We start from the raw sequence: 24,119 nt of genomic DNA, 5'->3' as shown, positions 1-24,119 counted from the left end.
TTTTACCTCCATAAACTAATTCCTAAGTATTTTTTATGCTATTGTAAATGGAGCTGCTTTCTTAATTGCATTTTCTGTTTATTCATTGTTAATGTATAGAAATACAACTAGTTTTTGTGTGTTGACTATATCCTGCAACTTCGCTGAATTCATTTATTGGTTTTAACAGTTTTTGTTTGTATTATGAGATCTTTTGTCCCAGGGGAGCCGGCTGTGGGGACCCGCTCGCAGATTTTACTTTTCCGTTTCTCTAATGTCCAGTACACCATGCAGTGTGTGCCTGTGCTCCCAGTGCAGGTCACGAGGGCGGGTTATTGAGCAGTCCTGGGCTCCCTCTCCCTCCCCACTCTGACTCCTTTCCTCACCTCCGGTGAGCTGGGGTCAGGGGAGTGCTCGGGTCCCCCCGGGCCACGGCTTTGTATCTTACCCCCTTCGTGAGGTGCTGAGTTCTTGCAGATGTAGATGTAGCCTGGCTGTTGTACTGTATCTTCTGGTCTCTCTTTTAGGAATAGTTGTATTTGTTGTATTTTCAAAAATATATATGGTTGTGGGAGGAGATTTCTGCCGCCCTACTCACACCACCATCTTGAGCCTCTCGTATTATGGGATCTTTGGAGTTTTCTTCATGTAAGATCATATATCAACAGAAATCATTTTACTTCTATCTTTACTTTATTTTTCTTACCCAGTTGCTGTGGCTGGGACTTCCAGTACTATGTTGAACCGAAGTGGTGAAAGCAGACATCCTTGTCTTGTTCCTGATTGTAGAGGAAAAGGTTTCAATCTTTCATCGAGTATGGTGTTTGCTGTAGGTTGTCTTCATTTGTAAGAACTCTTCTTGGCGTTTATTATGCTGAGATAGTTTCCTTTTGTTCCTAGTTTATGGAATATTTTTATCATGAAAAGGTTTTGAATTTTGTCAGATGCTTTTTCATCAATTGAGATTATAAGAGTGAGGGTTTTCCCTTCATTCTCAATGTTGATTGATTCTCATATGTTGAACTGCCCTTGCATCCCAGGAATAAATCCCATTTGTTCATAATGTATAATTTTAATATACTGCTGCATTTTGTTTGCTAGTGTTTTGTTGAGGATATTTTCATCACTCTTAAGAAGGGGTATTAGCCTTTAGTTCTCTTTTTCTTGTGTCTTTATTGAGCTTTGTTTTGAGTTTAGAAGTGTGCCCTCCACTTCAGCATTTGGAAAAAGTTTGAGAACGATTGATACTAGTTCTTTCTAAATGTCTGGTAGACTTCACCAGTGAAACCATTATTAGATCAGGGCTTCTCCCCCTCCCCGACTGCTGTCAAGAGGCTTCTGATTACTAATTCAATCTCCTTACTGGTTACAAGTCAGTCTATTTAGATTTTCTATTTCTTCAGGATTCAGTGTTGATAGGTTTTGTATTTCTAAGAATTTGTCCATTTCATCTAGGCTACCCAATTTGTTGGTGCACAATTAATTGTTCATAGTACTCTTATAAATCCTTTCTGTTTCTATAGCATCAGTATTAATATCCCCACTTTAATGTCTTGAGTTTAGTGATTTGAGTCATGTCTCTCTCTCTCTTTGTTTTTCTTAGTCTACCTAAAGGTTTGTCAGTTTTGTTGATCTTCTTAAAGAACCAACTTTTGACTTCATTAATTTTCTCTTTTTTTCCTGTTCTTTATTTCATTTATCTCTGCTGCAGTCTTTATTATTTCCTCTTTTTAGCTTTGGCTTTAGTTTGTTCTTAAGTTGTAGGGTTAGGTAGATGGTTTGCAATCTTTCTTATTTTTTAATGTAAACATTCATAGCTATAATTTTCCCCTTAGCACTGCATTCACTGCATCTCATAAGTGTTGGTGTGTTTTATTTTCATCTCTAACCATTTTCTGATTTCCCTTGTGATTTCTTCTTTGATCCATTTGTTGTTTAAAAATGTGGTATTTAATTTCCACAAATTTATGAATTTTCCAGTTTTCCTTATGTTAACTGATTTCTAACTTCATCCCATTATAGTTGGAGAAGATACTTCATATATCTATCTTTTTAAATCTATGGAGACTAAATTTGTGGCTTATCGTATAGTCCATCCTAGAGAATGTCCCATGTGCACTTGAGAAGAATGTGTGTTCTGTTGTCTTTGGGTAGAGTATTCTGTTTTTGTCTGTAGATGTAGTTGGTTTGTTGTTCAAATGCTGTTTCCTTACCTCTCCTGTCTGGTTATCCTCTGCATTATTGAGAGTGGGATATTGAAGTTTCCAACTGTTACTGTGAAAGTATCTATTTCTATCGTCAGTTCCATCAGTACCTGCTTCATCTATTTTGATAGTCTGTCATTAGATACATAAATGCTTATAATTGTTCTAGCTTCTTGCTATATTGAACCTTTAGTATAAAATATCTTACAACCTTGTTTGATTTAAAGTCTGTTTTGTCTGATATTACTAACAGCCACCCCTGCTCTTTTTTTGGGTAGTATTTGCATAGTATGTCTTTTTCTTTCCTTTCACTTACCTATTTGTGTCTTTAAATCTAAAGCAAGTCTCCTGTAGACAGCATGTAGTTGGGTAATTTTTTTAAAAATCTATTCTGCCAATCTTTGTTGTTTGATTGGATAATTTAATCCATTGACATTTAAAGTAATTACTGATAAGGAGGGCCTATTTCTGCCATTTTGGTATTTGCTTTCTATGCCCTATATCTTTTCTTCCCTCGTTTCTTCCCAAGTTACTGTCTTTTGTGTTTAGCTAATTTTTTTGTAGTGAAACATTTTAATTCCCTCTCATTTCCTTTCATGTATGTTCATTCTTTAACTATATTCTTTGTAGTTCCATTTATCATCTTATATTTAACATTCTAAAGTTACAACACTCTAATTTGAATTTATACCAGCGTAACTTCAATAACATACAAAAACTTTTGCTTGCTCTGTCCCACTTCTTTCAGTTGTTGATGTCATGATGTCACGACATACTGGTGTTCACTTATATATTCTGTACTCAGAAATGAAGCTTACAGTTGTTTTTATAATGCATTAGTCTCCTCAATTATGTAGAAACAAATTATGTACAAGCCAAAGTTACCATACAACACTCTTTTAGACATGATTTTTTAAATGTATTAGTCTTTTAAATCTTTGAGAAAACAAAACATGGAGTTAAAAACCATTTTCACAATAATAGGAGCTTCTATAATTACCTGTGTAGTTACCTTTACTGAGATCTTTATTTCTCCAAGTTTTGAGTTACTGTCCAGTGTCCTTTGATTTCACCTGCAGGCATTTCCCTTGAGCATTTTTTGCAGGGCAGATCTAGTGGTAATGAACTCCCTCAGCTTTTGTTTCTCAGGGAAAGAATTTTGTAAATGATGGAAGCTCATACATAGTCAAGGTTCTTTTTTTTTTTTTTTTTGGCATATGGATCATCCCTTCTTCTAGCATTATTTATTGAAAAAAATTAATGATTGAGTTACCTTGACTTTAACTTTGTAGAAACCAACTGACCGTAGATAGGGGGTCTATTCACAAACTCAAATATGCCCCATTGATTAGTGTATCTGTTCTTTCACTAGTACCACATTGATTTGATTACTGTAGCCATATAACAAATCTTAAAATCTAGTAATATGAGTCCTCCAGTTCTTTTTCAGAGTAATTTTGCTTAGTAAGATAACTAGGAAAGTAAAATTTCTTTTAAAAAAGCCTGCTCCAATTTTGGTTGTATTGCACTGAATCTATAGATTACTTGGGGAAAATTTGACATCTTCATAACATTGAATCCTCTGGTACATGAATATGGTTTGTTTTTTGATTATTTTCGGTCGTCTTTAATTTCTGTCAGCAGTGTATTGTAGTTTTCAGTATATAGGTCTTACATGTACTTGTTAAATTTATTCCTAACTAGTTCATATTTCTTGATACTTTAAATGGTATTATCTTTTCAAATTTCAGTTTTTAGTATATAGAAATAAACTGATGTTTGCATATTGACCCTGTATCCTATGACCTTAGTAAAATCACATAGTAGCTTTTTTGTAGATTATGATTTTCTACATAGATGACATCTGCAAATAGTTTTACTTCTTCCTTTCCAATCTGTATGCTTTTATTTTTTGTGCCTTATTGCAGAAATCTCATTTTTGTATAGTATCTAATCTGATTATTTTAACAGACCAGTCAGGTCACAGAGAACCTTTCTACTGTGAATTTTATGATGTATAAAGCTTGAATTTATAATAGATTTACTTAATGTTGAAAATATGACCAGATGATTAAGATAATGAAACTTTTCACACTTAAAGCACAGTACATCTCTTAATTTTACACAGAATTTTAGAAATAAGTATGCAACTGTAGGAATCATTTTTATTGATACCACGTATTTTTTTTTATGATAGTGAGAGAGCTTATCATTTGTGAAATATCGAACCAGTGACTTCAGCTATTCAGGTGTGATAAAAGGCCCGCTGTAACCTCTTATTGAATGTGATATTTATTAAAAATGAAACTTCTCATTTATCAATAGCACATGACTCCTTTACTAATATGATTACAGAATTTCTTGCAGACTAGATAGTCTACTCCTTTGTCATATAGTTTAATTTTAACAACCAGGAAATAGACTAACCTAGAGTCAGTCAGATCCATCTAACCTGCACTTGTAACTGTTATGAGGTGCTGGAAAGAACAATTAAAAGTTACAGAAAGTAGTTTGTAATGGCTGTTCGAGAAGGAGCAAGCCCCCATTCAACAGAATTCAACATCCATTCATGATAAAAATTCTCAACAAAATGGGTATAAACGACAAGTACCTCAACATAATAAAGGCCATATATAACAAACCCACAGCCAATATCATACTTAACAGTGAAAAGCTGAAAGCTTCTCCTGTAACATAGGGAACAAGACAAGGATGTCTACTCTCCTCACTTTTATTCAGCATAGTACTGGAGGTCCTAGCCATGGCAATCAGACAACACAAAGAAATAAAAGGCATCTAGATTGGTAAGAAAGAAGTTAAACTGTCACTGTTTGCAGATGACATGATATTGTACATAGAAAACCCTTAAAAATCCACCCCAAAACTACTAGAACTAATAACTGAATTCAGCAAAATTGCAGGGTACAAAATTAATACACAGAAATGTGTCCCATTCCTACATACTAGCAATGAACTAGCAGAAAGAGAAATCAAGAAAGCAATACCATTTACTTGCGTCAAAAAGAATAAAATACCTAGGAATAAACCTAACCAAGGATGTGAAAGACCTATACCCTGAAAACTAAGACACTCATGTGAGAAATTAAAGAAGACACCAAAAAATAGAAATCTATCCCATGCTCATGGATGGGAAAAATTAATATTGTCGAAATGACCATCCTGCCTAAAGCAATCTACAGATTCAGTGCAATCTCTATCAAAATACCAAGAGCATTCTTCAAAGAACTAGAACAAATAGTTCTGAAATTCATATGGAACCACAAAAGACCCCAAATAGTCAAAGCAATCCTGAGAAGAAAGGAATAAAGCTGGGGGGATTACACTCCCTGAATTCAAGCTCTCCTACAAATCCACAGTCATTAAGACAATTTGATACTGGCACAAGAACAGACCCATAGATCAGCAGAACAGAATAGAGAGCCCACATATAAACCCAACCATATATGGTCCATTAATATATGATAAAGGAGCCATGGATATACAACAGGGAAACAACAGCCTCTTCAACAGCTGGTGTTAACAAAACTGGACAGCTACATGTAAGAGAATGAAACCAGATTATTGTCTAACTCCATACACAAAAGTAAACTCAGAATGGATCAAAGACCTGAATGTAAGTCATAAAACCATAAAATTCTTAGAAAACATAGGCAAATACCTCGAATATAAACATGAGCAACTTTTTCCTGAACACATCTCGGGCAAGGGAAACAAAAGCAAAAATGAACAAATGGGACTACATCAAACTAAAAAGCTGTGCAGCAAAAGACACCATCAGTAAAACAAAAAGGCATCCTACAGTATGGGAGAATATATTCATAAAGTACATATCCAACAAGGGATTAACATCCAAAATATATAAAGAACTGATGCACCTCAACACCCAAAAAAGCAAATAACCTGATCAAAAAAATGGGCAGAAGGTCTGAACAGACACTTCTCCAAAGAAACTGAGATGGCCAACAGGCACATAAAAAGATTCTCCACACTGCTAATTATCAGGGAAATGCAAATTAAAACTACAGTGAGATACCACCTCACACCAGTTAGGATGGCCAACATCCAAAAGATAACAACAAATGCTGGCGAGGGTGCAGAGGAAGGGGAACCCTCCTGCACTGCTGGTGGGAATGTAAATAGTTCAACCATTGTGGAAAGCAGTATGGAGGTTCCTCAAAAACTTAAAAATAGAAAGACCATTTGACCCAGGAATTCCACTCCTAGGAATTTACCCAAAAGAAACAAGAACCCAGATACAAAAAGACATATGTACCCCTATGTTTATTGCAGCACTATTTACAATAGCCAAGATAAGGAAGCACCCTAAGTGTCCATCAGTAGATGAATGGATAAAGAAGAGGTGGTGTATATACCCAATGGAATATTATTCAGCCATAAGAAGAAAACAAATCCTACCATTTGCAACAATATGGATGGAGCTAGAGGGTATTATGCTCAGTGAAATAAGCCAGGCGGAGAAAGACAAGTACCAAATGATTTCACTCACTTGTGGAGTATAACAACAAAGCAAAACTGAAGGAACAAAACAGCAGCAGGCTCAGACTCCAAGAAGGGACTAGCGGTTACCAAAGGGGAGGGGTGGGGAGGAAGGGAGAAGGGGATTAAGGGGCATTACGATTAGCACACATAATGTAGTGGGAGCACGAGGAAGGCAGTATAACACAGAGAAGACAAGTAATGACTCTAGCATCTTACTACACTGATGGACAATGACTGCAATGAGGTGCGAGGGGAGGGATTCGATAATATGGGTGAATGTAGTAACCACAATGATGCTCATGTGAAACCTTCATAAGAAGGTATATCAATGATACTTTAATTAAAAAAAAAAAAAAGGAGCAAGCCCCTTCTGCATCGTCATATAAGTAAACCTGCCTGGATATACTTTATTTGCCACTAGTTAACTCGGACTCATTTGCGTGAAACAGCAGGGTTTGTTACAGGTGACGTAATTGGTGAATGTGACAAGAAGTGCATGGCATAGTTGACGTTGGCAGGGAAAGCAGCCTGTGGTAGGAGAAAAAAAAGGAGACTACAGAGATGGGACTGTTGAAGCCCTTCTCTGCTGTGGAGTGGGCTTTTCTCTGAAATAGAGTATACGTACAGAACAGTGCACATGTCATAAGCCTATGGCTTGGTGAACCTCACGAACGCACTACTTCCTGAGTGAGTGTTCCTGTTGGCCTTTCACCTTAGCGGTGCCTTCTTTTCTGCACTGTTCTAGTTCCAGTACATGCGTTGTCAGAGGAATGTTGAAATTGAACTGTAACAGTAGTGATAACTGAAGGGATTAGATTCCTACTGTGTGCAAGACATTGTGAGTCACTTACATAGGCATCTCATTTAGTCCTCACAGGAACTCTGTGAGAGAGGTAGTGTTTAATTCACCGTTTCAGTTTGAGAAAACAAAAAATAAGGCTTTAAAAGAGCCACAGTGCACGTGTTTTTGCTGTGTGTCAGGCACTGTATGAGGCACTTCATGGTCACTCTGATCTCAATCTCACACCGTCTCTGAGAGTTATGTCATTGCCTTTGGCAGATGACAAAGCTAAGGTTCAAGAAAGCTCATTTGCCCAAAGCCTGTGTCCTTAGCCACTAAATCTGAAGGTTGGTGTATTACCGCAGAGTGAAGCACACCATCGAGTAGATGGAGAGAAAGGAGGGAGGCAGGCAGTCAACTAAAAATTGCTCAGTAGTCTCCTCAAAGGCGGTGCCAAAGGAAAAGTGGGAGGAAGAGATGAATGCAGAAACAGGGCAGACATCTACCTAGTTTGTGGAGGCAAAGGAGTGCCCAGGCAATAAGATCCTTGGCCCTTTTCCAAGAAACTGATATAAAACACACATGAAGATTAGCCTCTGTGTAAACGAGCAATGTCAGTCTCTGTGGAAAGCAGATTGCATAAAGTCAGAGCTAGAATGGCTCTTTGAGGTCAGCCACCGGCCACCCACTCCTCAGAAGACAAAGCTGCCGGGCGTGGTGGATGAAGACATGGCCGAGAGTGCAGGCTCGGCACCTGGGCTTCCCGACAGCCTCCCCCCTCTGGCACGTGTGCCCCACAGGTCTCCCCAGTCACATGCATTGTCTTCTTGGAGCTCTTCAGAATTATCTGAAGCCTCTCGTAAACTTTCATGAATTTGTTGTTTTTCTAGCATCTGAATAACTTAGTCCTATATAAAATATTGAGATTTTATGTCAGAAATTATTACTGAAGATGTGCCATTTTTCATTGACGAGAAGTCGTTAGCGTTGGGATTGGAAGACACTGAGCAACTGTGGAAATTACAGACAAATAGAGTTGTGGATAAAATGAAGGTTCCTGTGGCCAGGATTCCCACCTGGCCCTGGTCAGCTGGCTCACTACACACATGTGGGCAATACATTGTTACTGACTCTGAAAGAGCCCTGCGCAGGGCTCTCGGCGACACAGTGGCATGGCTGCAAGGCTGGAGAAGACCAGAGGCAAGACGGGTGGTGGCAGCGCTGAGGACAGAGACTGAGAGGCTGCGGGGGCAGAGAGGCCCAGAGGCAGAGACCAACTTGCTGCATGCAGACTCACTCTGAGGGGATGGGATTCTACTGATTGACCTGCCACCGTGGGAATAAAGTTGGGTATAAACCCTTTCACCCCAAAGACGTTCTACTGTCCTTTCTTTGGTTACACCGAATCCATAGTGAACTTGCCCAGGTCTGAAACCCATTGGCAAGACAGTAGTTTAATGTTTTCTCTTGTAACCTTGCTCCTTTGACTGTGTCCCTATGGCCGACCTCCTTGTGGACCCAGTTCCTGGGACCTGAACCTCGAGCACCGTCCATCCCCAGCATCTTCACCGGGACCCTGTCCCATTCCTCTGCTCAGATGGTTGGTTTCTTGGGGCCCTCAGGCGTGTTGTCAGTGGCCCAGAAATGTGCTTGTCTTGTCCAGATGGTGGTGGTAGGGATCACCTCCCAAAATAAAATGTTCTTAACAAGTCAGAGGGATCGAGCTGCCCATTCAGCATCACCTCTGATCAACCAAATGGTCCCTGACATAATACTTCCCAAAAACAGGCCCAGGGGACTGGCCAGACCCCTGGGGCGGTGTTTCTGGGCCCCAGGGAAGCCGGTCCCGAGAACTGCTGGTGGCTGTGCTCAGGCTTAGCAGTGTGTGGACGTTCATCCCCGCCCTTTCTCCTCCTCTGAGTGGTGCAGACACACACAGTCCGTTTTACTGGGTGTCTTCTGCTCTTCATATGGCATGTTTTCCCCTTTGAACGACAGCATGAGGGCCAGAGAGTTGTATGTGTTGGGTAGGGGCCTTTGGTTTTGCGGGGAGAGCTTTGGATTCCACTGTAGGACAGTCAAGCGTTGCTCCTGCGTTGTGTGTGCACTACCTTTTAGGATCAGAGGTGGAATTAGAGGTGTGTGTTGGTCTTACAATTTTGTCTTTGATTTTTATGGATGAATATTCATTGAGTTTCCTTTTGCTGTGTGTTATTCCAGAAAACTGATTAAGTACATGGCTTTTCTAAGAGAATATAGGCTTTTCTTTTTCCTGAACAAATTATCTGTTGAAAGTACTTTGGCATAATTTACTTTGAATAACAAGTTACAGGGTAAGCAGGTCTCTGCTGTTTCTGGTTTCAGCTGAGTACACTGAACCAATATAGAAAATCTCTCTCATTCCATCTGATAGCAGCAGTCCCAACAAAACACAGTTGCTATTGATGTACATAATTGATCACTTTATTAACTGTGGAAAAAAGAAGGCTTATTGGAGTAATAAAGCATAACTTCATTATGTCCCGTGTGTAGAGAGCAAACGTTGGAAAGTGGCTGACAGGTTCCCGTTTCAAGGCTGATTCTGATAATGATAATATTTAAGTAGCATTGATTGTTCTCTAATTGGATTTTTCTTTCTGTAGGCCTCTTCTGAAGAGCTGAAAGCTGCCTACCGGAGGCTGTGTATGCTTTACCACCCCGACAAGCACAGAGACCCAGAGCTCAAATCACAAGCCGAAAGACTGTTTAACCTTGTTCACCAGGCTTATGAAGGTCAGTGCAGGGCTTGGCTTTGTAGAAACACCCCAATACAGATACTCGATTTTTAAGAGACTTGATTTGTAGAAGACAGAAAAGGAAGGTCCTCAGAGGTATATAAAGGAAGTGGTTAGTTTAGTACTTTTCACTGACGGGTCCTTTGAAAGAGTAGTATTTTGCTTTGGAAATCAATATGTGTCCAGTAAGTAGAAAATGAGAGTCCAAGTACAGTAATAGACCAGGATCTAAATTGCAGGGGAATACTCAAGTTCTAAATCGCTTACTAGTCTTCTTCTAAAGGGATCTCTTGGAGATAAAAGGCTGATCGTTACAGACAGTCTTGCTTTGTTCTCTTTTTTATGAGAAAGTACAAGAACATTTTTTTTCATCTGCAGGCGATTTTATTGGTTCTCTAGTGGTTAAGGAAAGGTTCCACCAAAAGAAAAAACGATGTTAAGAAGGCTAATAGGAAATAGAATTGAGTAATTGAAATTTTTATAATTACACCTTAACATATTTCAGAAAGAAAATTGTGTGATATGTATTTCTAAAATACTGAGATCACTAGTAGGTGCAGAGTTTCTGTTTGAAATGATGAACAAGTTCTAGAAATAGCGGTCATGGTTACACAACATTGTGAATGTGCTTAATGCCACTGAATTGTACACTTAAAAATGATCAGTTTTATGTTTTGTACATTTTACCACAATTTTAAAAATTAAAATTGAAAAAATATTAAACCACTCTTAGGATACATACCAAGTGAAAAAGTTTTTCATTCCAGAACCACATGTTGATTTGCTCCTTAATTAGACCAAAAATTAGATAATGTATTTATTTACAAAATAAAGAATTCTCATTGCAGACACAAAAGGAGATGGTATATTTCACTTTATAGTTTTACCAGAAAGTTAGATTTTAGTGTCCAGTAAAACTCAGGTCATCGTGCATGATAGAGGTCTAAGTCATCACTGTCTTGGTACCAAATTTAACTCCATTCAGACCACTTACGTGGTGAACTTGGCCGAAAACTTGTTCCTGTATTGTGTCCTGTTGTCTGAGTGACCAGATTGATATCACACTTTTCTAAATCACGCACAAAGCTGGTTTGTGGTATTTTGGAGGTTTAGGGAAGAGTTAGCAGAAGATCCTTCCCAGTGCCCATGGAAACGCTGCAGCAGCAAGCCTGGCCGGGTTGTGCCTGAAGGGAGACTAAAGTAAAATGCGAATAAATAGTTCCTTGTTAAATCCTGGAGATTAACGCAGGAAGTTCAGCTCCCACGTTCTCCAGTGGTCAGCACTTCTTCTTCCCCATTAGATTTGAATATGGATGGAATCATTTACATCGTCTTTTAATTAGGCCTAAAAATACATGGGAAGTCTTAGGGGAGAAAAGATTCAAATGTCTTGAACACAAATTGACAGAGTCTAGGAGGAATGTCACAGCTGCTGGCTTTTACTGACCTTTAATCAGCTTGGCACCTTCGAATACTCCCACCTTCCTGGAGAACCTTTTCCTGATGGGCTTCAGGTGATGTGGCCACCACCAGAATGGCAGGTACCTGTTTGTGTCTTTTAAAATGATTTACAAATAGAGGCACCAAAAAAAAAAAAAAAAAAAAGACTGTCTTAGGAGTTAGTGAAAGTGTAGAGTAAATAATAAATCACATTCTTCTAGTGTCAGAGCCTGTCCCTGATTTTATATGAAGTTTCTTTAGAAATTGGAGTTAACTCTTTCAAACCAAGGTACTTTATAGACTGTGGCAGAAACTTCCTGAATTCTTTTACAAACAGCTCTTCTTCAGTGACACCAGGGCCAGAGCAGCTTCCCACAAGGTGCACCTCCCAACTGAGAGTAGCTTAGACATGCAGAATCTGGCATTTCTCATTTGTAGCCGCCTTTAAACACTTCCTGGATTGGATCTAAAAAGCAATTGGGAGGAAAAACTCATAGTGGATGAAGAGGGTCTTAGGAAGACTGTGGTTGGACAGGAATGACCAGAAGGAGGTGGGCTTACCGAACGATGCTGTGGTCAGGCCAGAAGGGTGAGTCCTGTACTCTGTAGACATGTCTGATTTTTTATTTGCAGTTCTTAGCGACCCCCAGACCAGGGCCATCTACGACGTCTATGGGAAGAGAGGACTTGAAATGGAAGGCTGGGAGGTAAGGGAACCCGGGCACCCGGGGCCGGGGGAGCCACCGAGCAGCCGCAGGCCTGGGACGGCGCCCTTGAGTCGTCCCGAGGCCCTTCCCTGCCTGGTGTTTTGGTTTAAGAGGCTGAGCTCTGGGCTGCGCTTTGCCGCTCTGCACCTCAGTGACGTTGGGAAGCCAGTCTTCCGACTTGTCCTCGGCTCACTGCTTCGTCAAGTGAAAAGTAAGGCGGGACCGGCAATGTTTAAACCCCGAAGCAGGCCAGTCGGGAGTTGGCAGAAAACAGTTTCTGCTGCTCTGTCTGCACTAAACTTCCGTCCACCTTCCACAGTTCTTGGACAGCTTTGAATCTGATAACAGCTGCAAGTGGAATGGAAACCGTGTAATTCAGATGGCATTTCCGAGGTGTTAAATCACACTCGGGGGCATCCTTTGGCCCAGATCACCCGCAGCTTAGTTCTCGCCCACAGTCCTTACATCACCCATATCTCACTTTCCCTGGCCCTTTGATACTGTCTTGTAGTGCCGGCAGTAAGAGCTGTAGTACGACAAGATCGCGGAAACAGAGACCTAGAAACTCTCATGGAGTGGAGGGAACTAAGGAGAAATGATACCTAAATGCAATCCTGGGTCCTACATTGGATCCTGGAACATGAATAGGATATTAGCAGAAAAACAGTAAAATCCAGAAAGATTGGGTTTCATTAATAGTAATGTCCTAATGCTGGTTTTTCATATTTGACAAGTGTCCCCTGGTTAAGTAAGACGTTAACGTCAGGGGAAGCTGGGTGAGGGTATGCAAGAACTTTCTGTACTATCTTTGCAACTTTTCTAACATTTTAAATAATTTTCTAAAATTATTCCAAAATAAAAGTTAACTAGCTAGAATCAGAATTTTCAAACCAGAAGACACCTCAAGAATCATGCCATTTAACCCCCTCATTTACAGCAAGGAACCAAGGCTTAGATGGGGAGTCACCTGAGGTCTCCAGGAGATGAGCCTAGCTTTCCGTCCTCTCTCCACCCTGCCACCCAGCTTTTAGAGATCTCGGTTCACCTTTTGCATAAGTAATGTGGTCTTCCTGGCTAATACAGGGATAGACCTAGTTGGTGAACAGTCAAGGTGAACAATACAGGTATATAGACTACTAGGCAGCATATGATGCAGTGTTAATGAAAAACATTGAAAATGTCTAGTATTTACTGACTACAATGCAGCTCAGGATGCCGTGTTCCTAGATGCTTTTATCTAAGGGTTGTTGAGATGGAAGAAAGTGACTTGCCCCTGGCTTAGTGTTCTACTCTCCATCATAATGTACTCTGTGTAGAGAAAGAGGTCAATAATAAAGGACATCAGGGGCCTGGGGGAGCTAGAGTGAGGTGCCCTGCCCCGTGCCTCACTGCTCCAGATGGGCCAGCCTTTGTGACTCTGCAGTCAGCTCTGATTATGCACCAACTGTTTACCAAACTTACTTAAATCTAACTAGAAATGGAACAACTTAATGCCTTTGGGATATTTGGCTCTTCAGCTTATCAAAGTAGCAGAGAGAGAGGAATTTGCAGCTATTAATTCAGTCAGGAAAGGCCAGGCAACTAGAATACCTGAAAAATCTCGTTCTGCTCTGGCCTGTGGATACTGATGCTTTCCAGTCTTTTAATTCCTGGAACCTTACAGATTTGTGTATTTAAAAAACATCAGTATAGGGGCATATTCATAGAGTATGTGTCACTGGTGAAAGTCATGATTAATCAAAACTTCTGTTTAATCTACATTCTTTACACCGATGTCCTCTTAAATAGAATATTCAGTATGAAATGTCTGCAGGTAGAACAGCCCAATTACTCTAGGCCCTGTGGAGGTCACACTGCCCTTCCAGACCCGCCTCGTCCTTAGTAATGAGTTTCTTAGGTCACCATTGGCAGGAATCCAGTTTAAGTTGGGGTTCCACACTTACGGGTCCAAGGTTTGAAGTCTTTGAATTGGGGTTGAAATTTCACAAACAATTTTTAAAGTATTTCACATCATTTTTTTCTTGATCTTTTAAATGGAATAGTTGATTACCTACATTTCCCTGAAGCTCTTTTATTTTTGTTTTCTTCTGATGAGAAGGGCTGGCAGGAGATGGAGAAGATAATGGAAACTTTGAAAACCTGTCACTTTCATTCAGTCCAAGGCAGGGTAATTTGGGGAAGTGGAAGTGCATAAATGGTTGCACATGCCCTCTGTTTTTTAAAAACTAGCAGAGTGAGGTTACCTTGTCAATGCAGTATAACCAGATGTTGTGAGGTCTCAAAGCAGTAGCCCGAATGCCATTTAGGACTTGCAGTTTGTTCTTAGATGATTTGAACAGTGTTTTTATTTTAAAACTTCCTTTGAAAGAACCACCTCCCTCTTTTTATTGTATTATGTGATTAGAAGAGAAAATGTTGTTTTGTTATTTTTTTTCTCTTCCTGAAAGTAGTAGCAAATTTCCCTAACTTTTTTTGGATACGCCAGTTTTTGTATTCATTTTTCTCATTGCTGAAATAAAATCAAGTTGCACAAAGCTTACAGCATGCCCCCATTTTTGTTAAGATATATATACACTTACATATGCACACACACATAGACGATTTTTATAGGAAGATATATAAAAATACGTTTGCCTGTGAGGGTGGGTATGGGGGCTCCACCTACCCTAGTACACTGCTTTGATTTTTTGCTGTAAGCTTATTTTTTTCAATAGTTTTTAAAACTTGTGATTGCTAACATAGCTTTTTCCTATACCACCTACCTTTTTAGATGTTCTTCGAGAAGTGTCTCCAAACTGCCTATATTTCTCCCCCTGCTACAGGGAATACGCTCTTTGGGCTTTTTTCCCCCATCCGCCTTAGGGCCTCACTCATGTTTATCATACTCCGTTTCTCACAGGCCGTAGAATCGGGGGCCCTTAGCAATCACTCACGCAGCACAGGTTCCTGCAGCACAGGTTCCTCTTCCACGGATACGGTGCCTGAGGCCCATGCAGGCCTTTCCCTGCCTCTTTGAAACCTCAGCTGGATTGTCTTCCTTTCACAATGAGCCATTGTGGAACGCCTTGTCTTCTCAAAGATTTGACATCATTGTGCATCCCTGAGTGTTAACATGCTCTGCTGTTGGTTCCTGTGAGAAACACGCTCACTGGTCCGAACATAGTCAAAGAGAACAGCGGAGCCAGGCTTTAATGGCAGTCTTGTAAGCCCGGGTGTCTGGTGAGCAGGCCCACTAAGGCAGCTACAACAAGCGATTTATTCCTTAGCTTATGCGTTCCTCCCCCGGTTCCTCATCGGCTGAGTACTGCAGGGTTCACGTTCTTTCCATATTAGGCTTTCTTTACATTTGTCGTAACTTTATTGGCAGGTTTAAAACTTCTGCATTTTTTTTTGAAGTGATATACAGCCTGCTTTTTCTCAGTCTTCCTCCCACTCCCAGCCAGAATACATGTAGGCTTCTTGTTAATACCCTTTTATTTAAACATTAATTCCTCTGGGAATAAATCACATTTAGTTTTACACCATTTTTAAGAGTACCTGAGTGGTGTTTATGCTAAAGTGTAACTGACATCCTACGTTCTAAGGGTCGTATCATATTGTAGGGAAGAGCCCCATGATTCTAGAAACACCTAGGCCTGATGGCTTAGGACCCCTTTTGAGAAGCTCAAAAGGCATTTCTAGTGACAGCTCTGCACACTAGGGAAAGATGGCCATGCCACTGTGGACAGCTTTGCCTTCATCTGATATTTAATATTGTTATCTGGGACGCATTAGAAACAAACTGAGATTTAAGGTGACGATTTCTCTGTAAGATTCCTACAGACTCAGAGGTAAGTTGCTAAAATGAAGGGAAGGATACTTAAGCCTCTCTGAGGACAAGCAAGGCCTTGGGAATGATCAGGATTGCAGAGCTGAGTGGGTGTGACATGAGCCACGCCTCGCCAGGAACTGGGGCCCTCTGGTGGAAAAACTCCCCGCTGGTTTCATGGCTATCTCTTGGAGTCCTGGGGAAGAGGAGTGGCTGACCCTGGGCAATACAGTTGATGACTTGGTTCTTTATGCTGCATTTCCCTCCCTTCCTGGGACCTGACCTGTCTCCTTGCCTGCTGGTCCTGTGCAGGTTGTGGAAAGGAGGAGAACACCAGCTGAGATCAGAGAAGAGTTCGAGCGGCTGCAGAGAGAGAGGGAGGAGAGGAGACTGCAACAGCGGACGAACCCCAAGGTGAGCCAGTGGTACTGTAGCAAGGTTTAATCACCTGAAGGTGGGCCTGAAGCAATTAGGTGCTGGTGGGTTGTTTTTAAAGTAATAACATAAAAAATTGGATGGAACAAACTGTTGCTTATTTTGTCTCGGAGTGGTATCTTCCTGGAAAGCATCCCTGATGACTGTCAGCAGTGTGCTGCTGCTGACAGAAAGAAGTGCTCTGAGCCATACGGAGGAAGGCCACACCAGCTCAGTGGTTTTCCTGGAAGCCAGGGAGGTTCTCAAGCAGAAGTACAGGCCAGGTCCCTGAGAACTTTTCCTCTAGTCCGACTGCCCATCCCTGACGTCCAAAAATCAGTTAGACGACAGTGTCCGGAAAAGGCCAGCCGCCTAGCCGCACATTGAGGCAAGAGGATTATGTGCACCAGGCAGGATGTGGAGAGCTAGATAATGCAGAGGGTTTGGGACATTTCCAAACCACCTTAACGAGGCACCCGTGCTTCATCGTCCCAGGACAATAGGGCCATGAACACAGGGCACCAGGCTCCTCTGGCAGCAGTGGGGTGAGCCTCTTTAACTCAGTCATGTTCCCGACGGAGTTGGAGTCCTGTGGCCCAATGATGCACCTGAGCCTGAGTTACTTCTCAGTCCTGCATGTATATTTTCCCTTTGATTTGTTGGGGAAGCAGACTGTTCTGAATGCATGCCCCAGCCCTGAGCAAACAGGCTATAGCGCAGCGAGTTTGAGATGCCAGTTGTACTGAATGGCTGATTAAACGTGGACCAGTGGTCCTTTTCAGCTGTGTTTAGTAAGGGGACTCAGCAGCCAGGCTCCATCGGTGGAACCAGGATGGCCTTGCAGGCAACATGAAAATCTTCTAAAGAAAAAAGAACAATTGCTGGCTAGAAACTAGGAGGCATTAAAGCATTATCCTGTGAACTTATGATCAAATCCATTCTAGAAAATGGATTTTTTAAAGACCTCTACAGACAGCATTAAAGGACCCTATATTCAGATTACTCTCATCCATTTGAATCCTAAATTCAAAGTGTATTTGCAAATGCCAGCATCTCCCCATTCCACCCACCGTGCCCTTAAACAGGTGATGGCTTCAGTAGTGCAGAGCTGTCTTCAGGTCAGATGGACCATCGAAATGCCGGCTGACCCAACTTGGGGAGTGTGAGGTGTTTGGAAGGGAGGGTGTCTGAGGCGCCCTGAACTGGGCCAGCAGGTCCCTTCCTGGCCCTCCCCGCCGGTGCTCAGGGCCAGTGCCCTGGGGGAGGTCTGGTTTGGAAGGTCAGTGTTGGCGGGTGGAGGAGAGGGTGGGCTGGTCAGTGCCTTGCTGTCTGCTCTCCTGGCTGTAGTTGCACTGCATTCAGAGCAGTGAAGGGAAAGGGAACGCCCTAGTAGCCTGAGCCTCCGTGTCCTGTGATAAAACGGGCCATCTGGGTGTGCACAGTGATTGCTTATTGGGATTCTATCGGAGTGTGTCTCCAGGCCATTTTTTCTGTGGAATGAGGGAGCACAGCTGTGACCATTTTCACACAGGCGTGCAAGTTATTGTAAAATTCCCAGTACTTCACTACTTCCATAAACTGCTCCAAATAAATAAGACATTTTCCCACCAGAAAAACTGAGTGATAACCAGATGTTGGCTGTGCAGCACTTTGAGAAGTTTTAAGCTTGATCTTTTATTCTGTTTCCAAGTGTTTTGCTTTTCAAGATGAACAGAAAGGTCTGGAACATTTGCATGCTAATAAAGGGGCAATCGCCTCTTGTAAGAAGACCACAGGGAAAGGACACTTGACACATGTGGTTTGTGTGAGATGAGCTTTGGGAAGTGCAGTGGGACCCAGAAGGAAAGAGTGGGTCCCTGGGCGCCAGTGTGTGTCCTGCTGACGGAATGCACGCACTACCACGCTGGCACGCGCATTCCTGGAGGCAGCGAGGTAGAGCTTTCTACCCGGAGTCACGAGCCCGGGATTAGGGTTGGGATTGGGTTCCACCCTGCAGTTCTGTGCCCTGAGTCAGCCTCTCATCCAGCGTTAGCTGGGCTGCTCCCTGGGTGGGGTGGGGGCTGTGCCCTGGGACCCACTGCTTGGACTCAGAAGACCCCAAGTTCCCAAAGTCCTTAGCTCAGTTTCCTGTTTTCCAACTTTGCTGGGTGAGAATAAGTTCCTTTGTACTTCCTGCTGGGAAGCACCAAGCTCAGGCTGCGGGGATCTAGGCTTCCCATCCCTCCACACTGAGCTGGTGTGGGGAAGGCATGGCTGGACCAGACGGTGGGGTTGTGTGTGATGGAAATCTAACTGGCCACCCCGGCCATCCTCCTGCTGTCATCAGGACTCTATTTCATTTGTGTAATCCATCTACACTGCTTGCTTTTTAGAGACTGAGACCACGCAGTTCGATGGTTCTGTGCAGTGTTCACTTCATATGGATTATTTTAATTCCTTTCTTCTGTTAATCACTGTAAATCTTACCTCTCTGGATGGCAGCCCCTTTGAGAGTCTGTGAAGACAACGAGATCTCAGGGAGCATGGTGGGACTTCTTCACTGCCTTGTTGAGCTCATTCATGCCCCACGTGAGGGGCTTGGTCGCCTGCCTCTGAGGGTATAGACTGCTTTCTTCTTGACCCTGTTACCTAACAGTTCACAGAGATCATTACACTATTTCCTAGACCATTTCATTCTTTTTGCTATTAGAGAGAGTAACATAAACTCCCTGACAAAGTCTCCCTTCTGATTTTAGAAAGGCCAACTTATCAGTGTGAATCCTCTAATAACTTAAAAAAACAATTCAGCCTTATCAGAATTTTAAATAATATATCAAGGAAGATAACCACAAAAATATTTTTATCCCAAAATGTTTTCCTAAAGATGTGTGTATTACTCAATTATTTTAAAAGATTTTTTAAAAGATTTGTTTTGGTTGCCATGGCTAATGATTATAGCCATCAGAATGAGCCCAGGGCTATGACTTCAGTCTGTTCGATGGAAATGACTCTGATGTCATAAACTGACTCAATTTGGCTGACAGGATAATTGTGCAGAAAAAAAGCTGTTGGAACCCATATGTTTGTTGTGCTCAGTGGCAGGAAGGGGAGATTTACCGTATGCAAGAATGGGCTGCAATTAAAATGGAAGAAATGGGAAAGTTATCATAAAGGAGCAGGGATGAAGTCTGGGCCAGTGCTGTTCCATAAAGCAGAGTCTTTGGAGAAGAGACAAGGTGGCTGACGGGGCAGAAGGCAGCAGAGCTGTTTAAGTGGGTACTGGTTGGAGGGCTGTTCACCCCCGTGCATTTACACAGTAGGTGGGTGGGTGAGCGGTCATGCACACGGGCTGGTCTTACAGACCTGGGGAGTTGGGGTCATTCTCCAGAACATGGGAGAATGCAGATTCTGACTTTGATCTCAGATAGAATGAGTCTGCACAAGTTAGTGATTCTATAGCATCTTACTACACTGATGGGCAGGGACTGTAATGGGGTGTGTGGTGGGGACTTGATAATGGGGGGAGTCTAGTAACCATAATGTTGCTCATGTAATTGTACATCAGTGATACCAAAAAAATAGAATGAGTCTGCAGAGACTGGCTCACAAGAGCCACCATGGGCTCATCAACTATAAATTGGGCAGATTTCACATTGCCTCTTAATGTAATTGCCTCTTTTGGTGGAATTTTCAATTAGTAATTGAGACTGCATTTGACAGAAATTCCTCACATTATCCTTATGGCCAGATAAAAAAATACAAACATGAAAATAATTCAGAACAGAGCTTTCTGTCTGAAGGAACAACTGATTCTACTCGGAGAGGGTTGATTAATCATCATTTCCAACCTGGTGAGAAGCTTCCCGTCATGGGAGAGGCGCACTCACTGCACGCTCAGGGTTTCCATAAGTCATGTCATGAGGATGTTCTGTCACATTCACAGGTGACCCACAGTGCAAGGACAAAACCAAGATTCTAAAAGCTCCCGTGAACTAGAATCGAAGGGTTAAGTGTGCTGGCCAAGGGGAGGGGAGATGGGAAGTGTGGTCTTTAATGACACACCAGCTTAATATTAGCAACAGTTTAGCATATTTTGCAGGTTAGGGGTGTGTAAGGTAAAGATGACCCATTTATTTGCAAAGTAATTTAAATTGGGTGCCTATAAAGAGCCAGGCACTGTTCCAAACTTGGGCATGCAGCAGAGAATAACATAGACAAGACCCTGCCCTCTCATCAGCTTAGTATTCTGGCTGAGAAAGATAGATAATAGGCAGTAAACACAGTGCATAAATTACATAGCAGAAGGTGATACTGCTGTGGTGGGAAACTAGATCGAGGTAAGGGGGGAGGGCTGTGATTTTAAGTGAGGTGGTCAGACATCACTAAGAAGGTGACATTGAAACAAAGATGAGGAGAGTTACCCATGTAGATTTGTAGAGATAGATAGTAGACTTCTTGTACCCACAACATAACCAGATGACACCGTTACTCAGGGCAGGGCCTGGAGTAGGAGAGACGGGGCTCAGCCATTTCCCGGCAGCCAGTGATGGGAGGTGGTCTGGTGTGTTTGAGGAAGAGCAGAGGGGCAGTGTGCTTGAGCAGTGATGGAGGAAATCAGTAGGAGTTGAGGTAAGCTGCTGAGGATTAATGGAAAAGGCCCTGTTGCCCGTTGTCTTATCTTGATCACAATGTGGGAAGGACCTATGTTTTCCAAGAGGCCCAGGGGCCAGATGGGGTAGGTATATAATTAAGTTTTCCAGGCTTTTCACAGAGCCAGCAGGAGTGAATTCCCAGCCGGCAGGCAGTATTCCCCTTGGGGCTGGCGTTTCTTTGGACCTGGAATGGTTGGGCCTTTGATGATATCTGGTGGCCACCCGGAAGGGGCTGGGCCCAGTCTCTCCTACTCCAGGCCCTTTTTTGAGTAATGGTGTCGTTTGGTTATGCTGGGGCCTCCCAGTCAAGAAACAGCTGAGGCTTATGGGTACAAGAAGTCTAATGTTTAAATATGCATATAAGACCTTTTTGAGATATAGTTTTAAGTAGCCTCTAGTTTGGAAGTCTGTGTGGCAAAGTTCAATTTTTTTCTGTCAAAATAATATGTGTAAGTACTTTAGAAAGTCAAATACTTTCAAGACTTATTTAAAAAACAGTCGCCCCTCCCCTCCCCTCCTTCCAGCTCCGGACTCCTGTCCCCCACAGGTGGCCACCCCACCTCTGAGCTTTCCTCTGACAGCTCTTCTGTATCTCTAAGTTGTATATTTACACTGCTTTCCATTTTTTTCATTTTCAGTAGTTATCTGTTGACCTCCTGCTAGAAGAGGTAAGGTTATAGGTCCCCAACACAGCACATTTTTCAGCCCACCCCACGTAGTTACAAAACCCTTTGGGGATGAATTATTCTGTATCAGTCATGCTGTGTAATTACTCGGCTGAGCCAGGCCGTGAACCATGACTACCTGGCCTTCTTAATACGCTCTTTGCTCCATGGCATTTGTAAGCATCTCATTTGGCTCTCGGATTTGTTTTCTGTAAATCTACCACTGGTTCATTTCCACACTCTCCGAACTGAACCTTTCCTCTCCGTTCATCAGACAACCGCCGTTGCGTCACTCTCCGTTTGATGTTGGTGGCATCCCTCCAGAGCCCTCCTCTATAATCCCCAGCCCGGACTCTGCCTTCTCAGCCTGCCAGGCAGCTGCGGCCTTGGCTTTCCTCACCAGCTTCCTGGAAAGGCCTTTTCATTCATTCATTCCACGAACTGTTAGGCTTGCCGTCCACACACGGCCCAGCGAGACACAGCAGCCCGGCCTCGCAGAGCTTCCACGGCCCTTCTTTGGTCGGCTTCCGCCCCTTCCTCTTTTTTTGGTCTATCTCTTTTTGTGGAGAAAACACATCTTCCAGTAGCTTCTTTATACAAGATACCCAAAAGGCAAATTTCTTTTTCCCTTTAATCCCCTTTACTGTCTTTTTTTTTTTAGGAATAAGTGATGCACAATATTTTAGTTTCAGATGTACAACATAGTGATTCAGTATTTATATACATTGCAAAATGGTCACCACAAATCTAGTTACCATCTGTCACCATACCAAGCTGTTACAATAATCTTGACTATATTCCCTATGCTGTATATATCTCGTCTCTGCTTTATTGTCCTTTAAGAGAAAATACAATAATATACAGTTCACCCTTGAACAACACGGGTTTGAACTGTATGAGTCCACTTACACATGGGTTTTTTTCAGTAAATATATTGAAAAAAAATTTTGGAGATTTATGGCAACTTAAAATTTTTTTCATTAGCTTATTGTAAGAATACAGTATGTAATACATATAACATACAAAGTATGTGATATTCAGCTGTTCATGTTATCAGTAAGGCCTCCAGTCAACAGTAAACTATTAAGTTTTGGGAGAGTCAAAAATTATACAGGGATTTTTGACTGCACCAGGGGTTCTGTACCCCTAACTTGCACATTAAAGGTCAACCATACACATACATTTATAGGAAGGATTATGTGTAATGTGAAAACCATAACAATAGTAATGAACTCCTAGGCACCCACTGCCTGACTCAGGAACAAGAATATTGCCCATAACTTGCATCCACTTCCCTGTCCCCTCCTGCTCTGTCTCCCTGCAGAAGGAAGCACAACCTGAAGGTGGTCATCGTTCTGTTGCTTTTTAAATTTTGTCACAATTATGCATGTACTTAAGCAATGTACTGTTTGGTTTTAATTGTTTTTGAGCTTTATAAAAATGGCAGCTTGCCCTACATCTTCTTCTGGACTTGCTTCTCCCCACCCTTCATTCGCTTCCAAAATTCATGTGCTCCGTGAAGCTGTGCTCATTCCTTTTCACTGCTGTGGACCACAGTTTATTCATATCCTGCCAACGCATATTGAGGTTTCCGCTATTAGGAGCATTGCTGTTATGGACAGCTTTCTTGTGCATGTTTCCTGGTGCACATGTGTAAGAATGTCTCCTGAGTGTGTATTTATGTATGTATGCACATATACATGCATAAAACACACACAGCTAGATAGAAAACCGATGGGTCATATGAGAGGCAAATGTTTAGCTGTGAGAGATGATGCCAAATTGTATTCCAGAGGTAAAATGTTGACTTTGCATAATTTAGAAGGTTTTGGTTGTATCTTGATACTTAATGCTAAGTATGAAACATATATATGTATGTATTTTCAAAAGTCCAATTCCTCGAAATGTAAGAGGAGTAAGAACACAGGCATCCAAACCAGTTTCTAAAATATTAAAATACATGTTCTTGTAGATAGTGACTTGATCACTCATCGTCCGGGACAGTCAGTTTCATCAGTTGTAGCTGGCACTGGAGCCCAATGTTCTTGGGTCTCTCGACTTTTCTGGGTTAGTCCTTTTCCATGGACTTGAATCAACACCGAAGCCTGTCGAGTCTCAAGTCACCAGATCATGGGAGTGTTAGGTTATTTTGGCCTTGTTAAAAGAAACAACAGAACAGTTGGAAAAGTGACTTA

The 24,119-nt window shown here is 42.0% G+C and overlaps 1 protein-coding gene across 1 annotated transcript in view; it reads left to right on the top strand.

Moving 5' to 3' along the window:
• DNAJC11 (DnaJ heat shock protein family (Hsp40) member C11) overlaps positions 1 to 24,119 on the top strand; it is a 63,068-nt gene that overhangs the window by 19,070 nt on the left and 19,879 nt on the right. The window contains exons 2-4 of the mRNA XM_036925353.2: positions 10,128 to 10,257; positions 12,333 to 12,406; positions 16,527 to 16,628. Coding sequence (XP_036781248.1) covers positions 10,128 to 10,257; positions 12,333 to 12,406; positions 16,527 to 16,628 — 306 coding nt within the window. The remainder of the gene's footprint in view (positions 1 to 10,127; positions 10,258 to 12,332; positions 12,407 to 16,526; positions 16,629 to 24,119) is intronic.

This window comes from Manis pentadactyla, chromosome 4 (assembly GCF_030020395.1).
Source record: "Manis pentadactyla isolate mManPen7 chromosome 4, mManPen7.hap1, whole genome shotgun sequence".
In the NCBI taxonomy this organism is placed as follows: domain Eukaryota; kingdom Metazoa; phylum Chordata; class Mammalia; order Pholidota; family Manidae; genus Manis; species Manis pentadactyla.
This window is presented reverse-complemented; position numbering and strand designations above follow the sequence as displayed.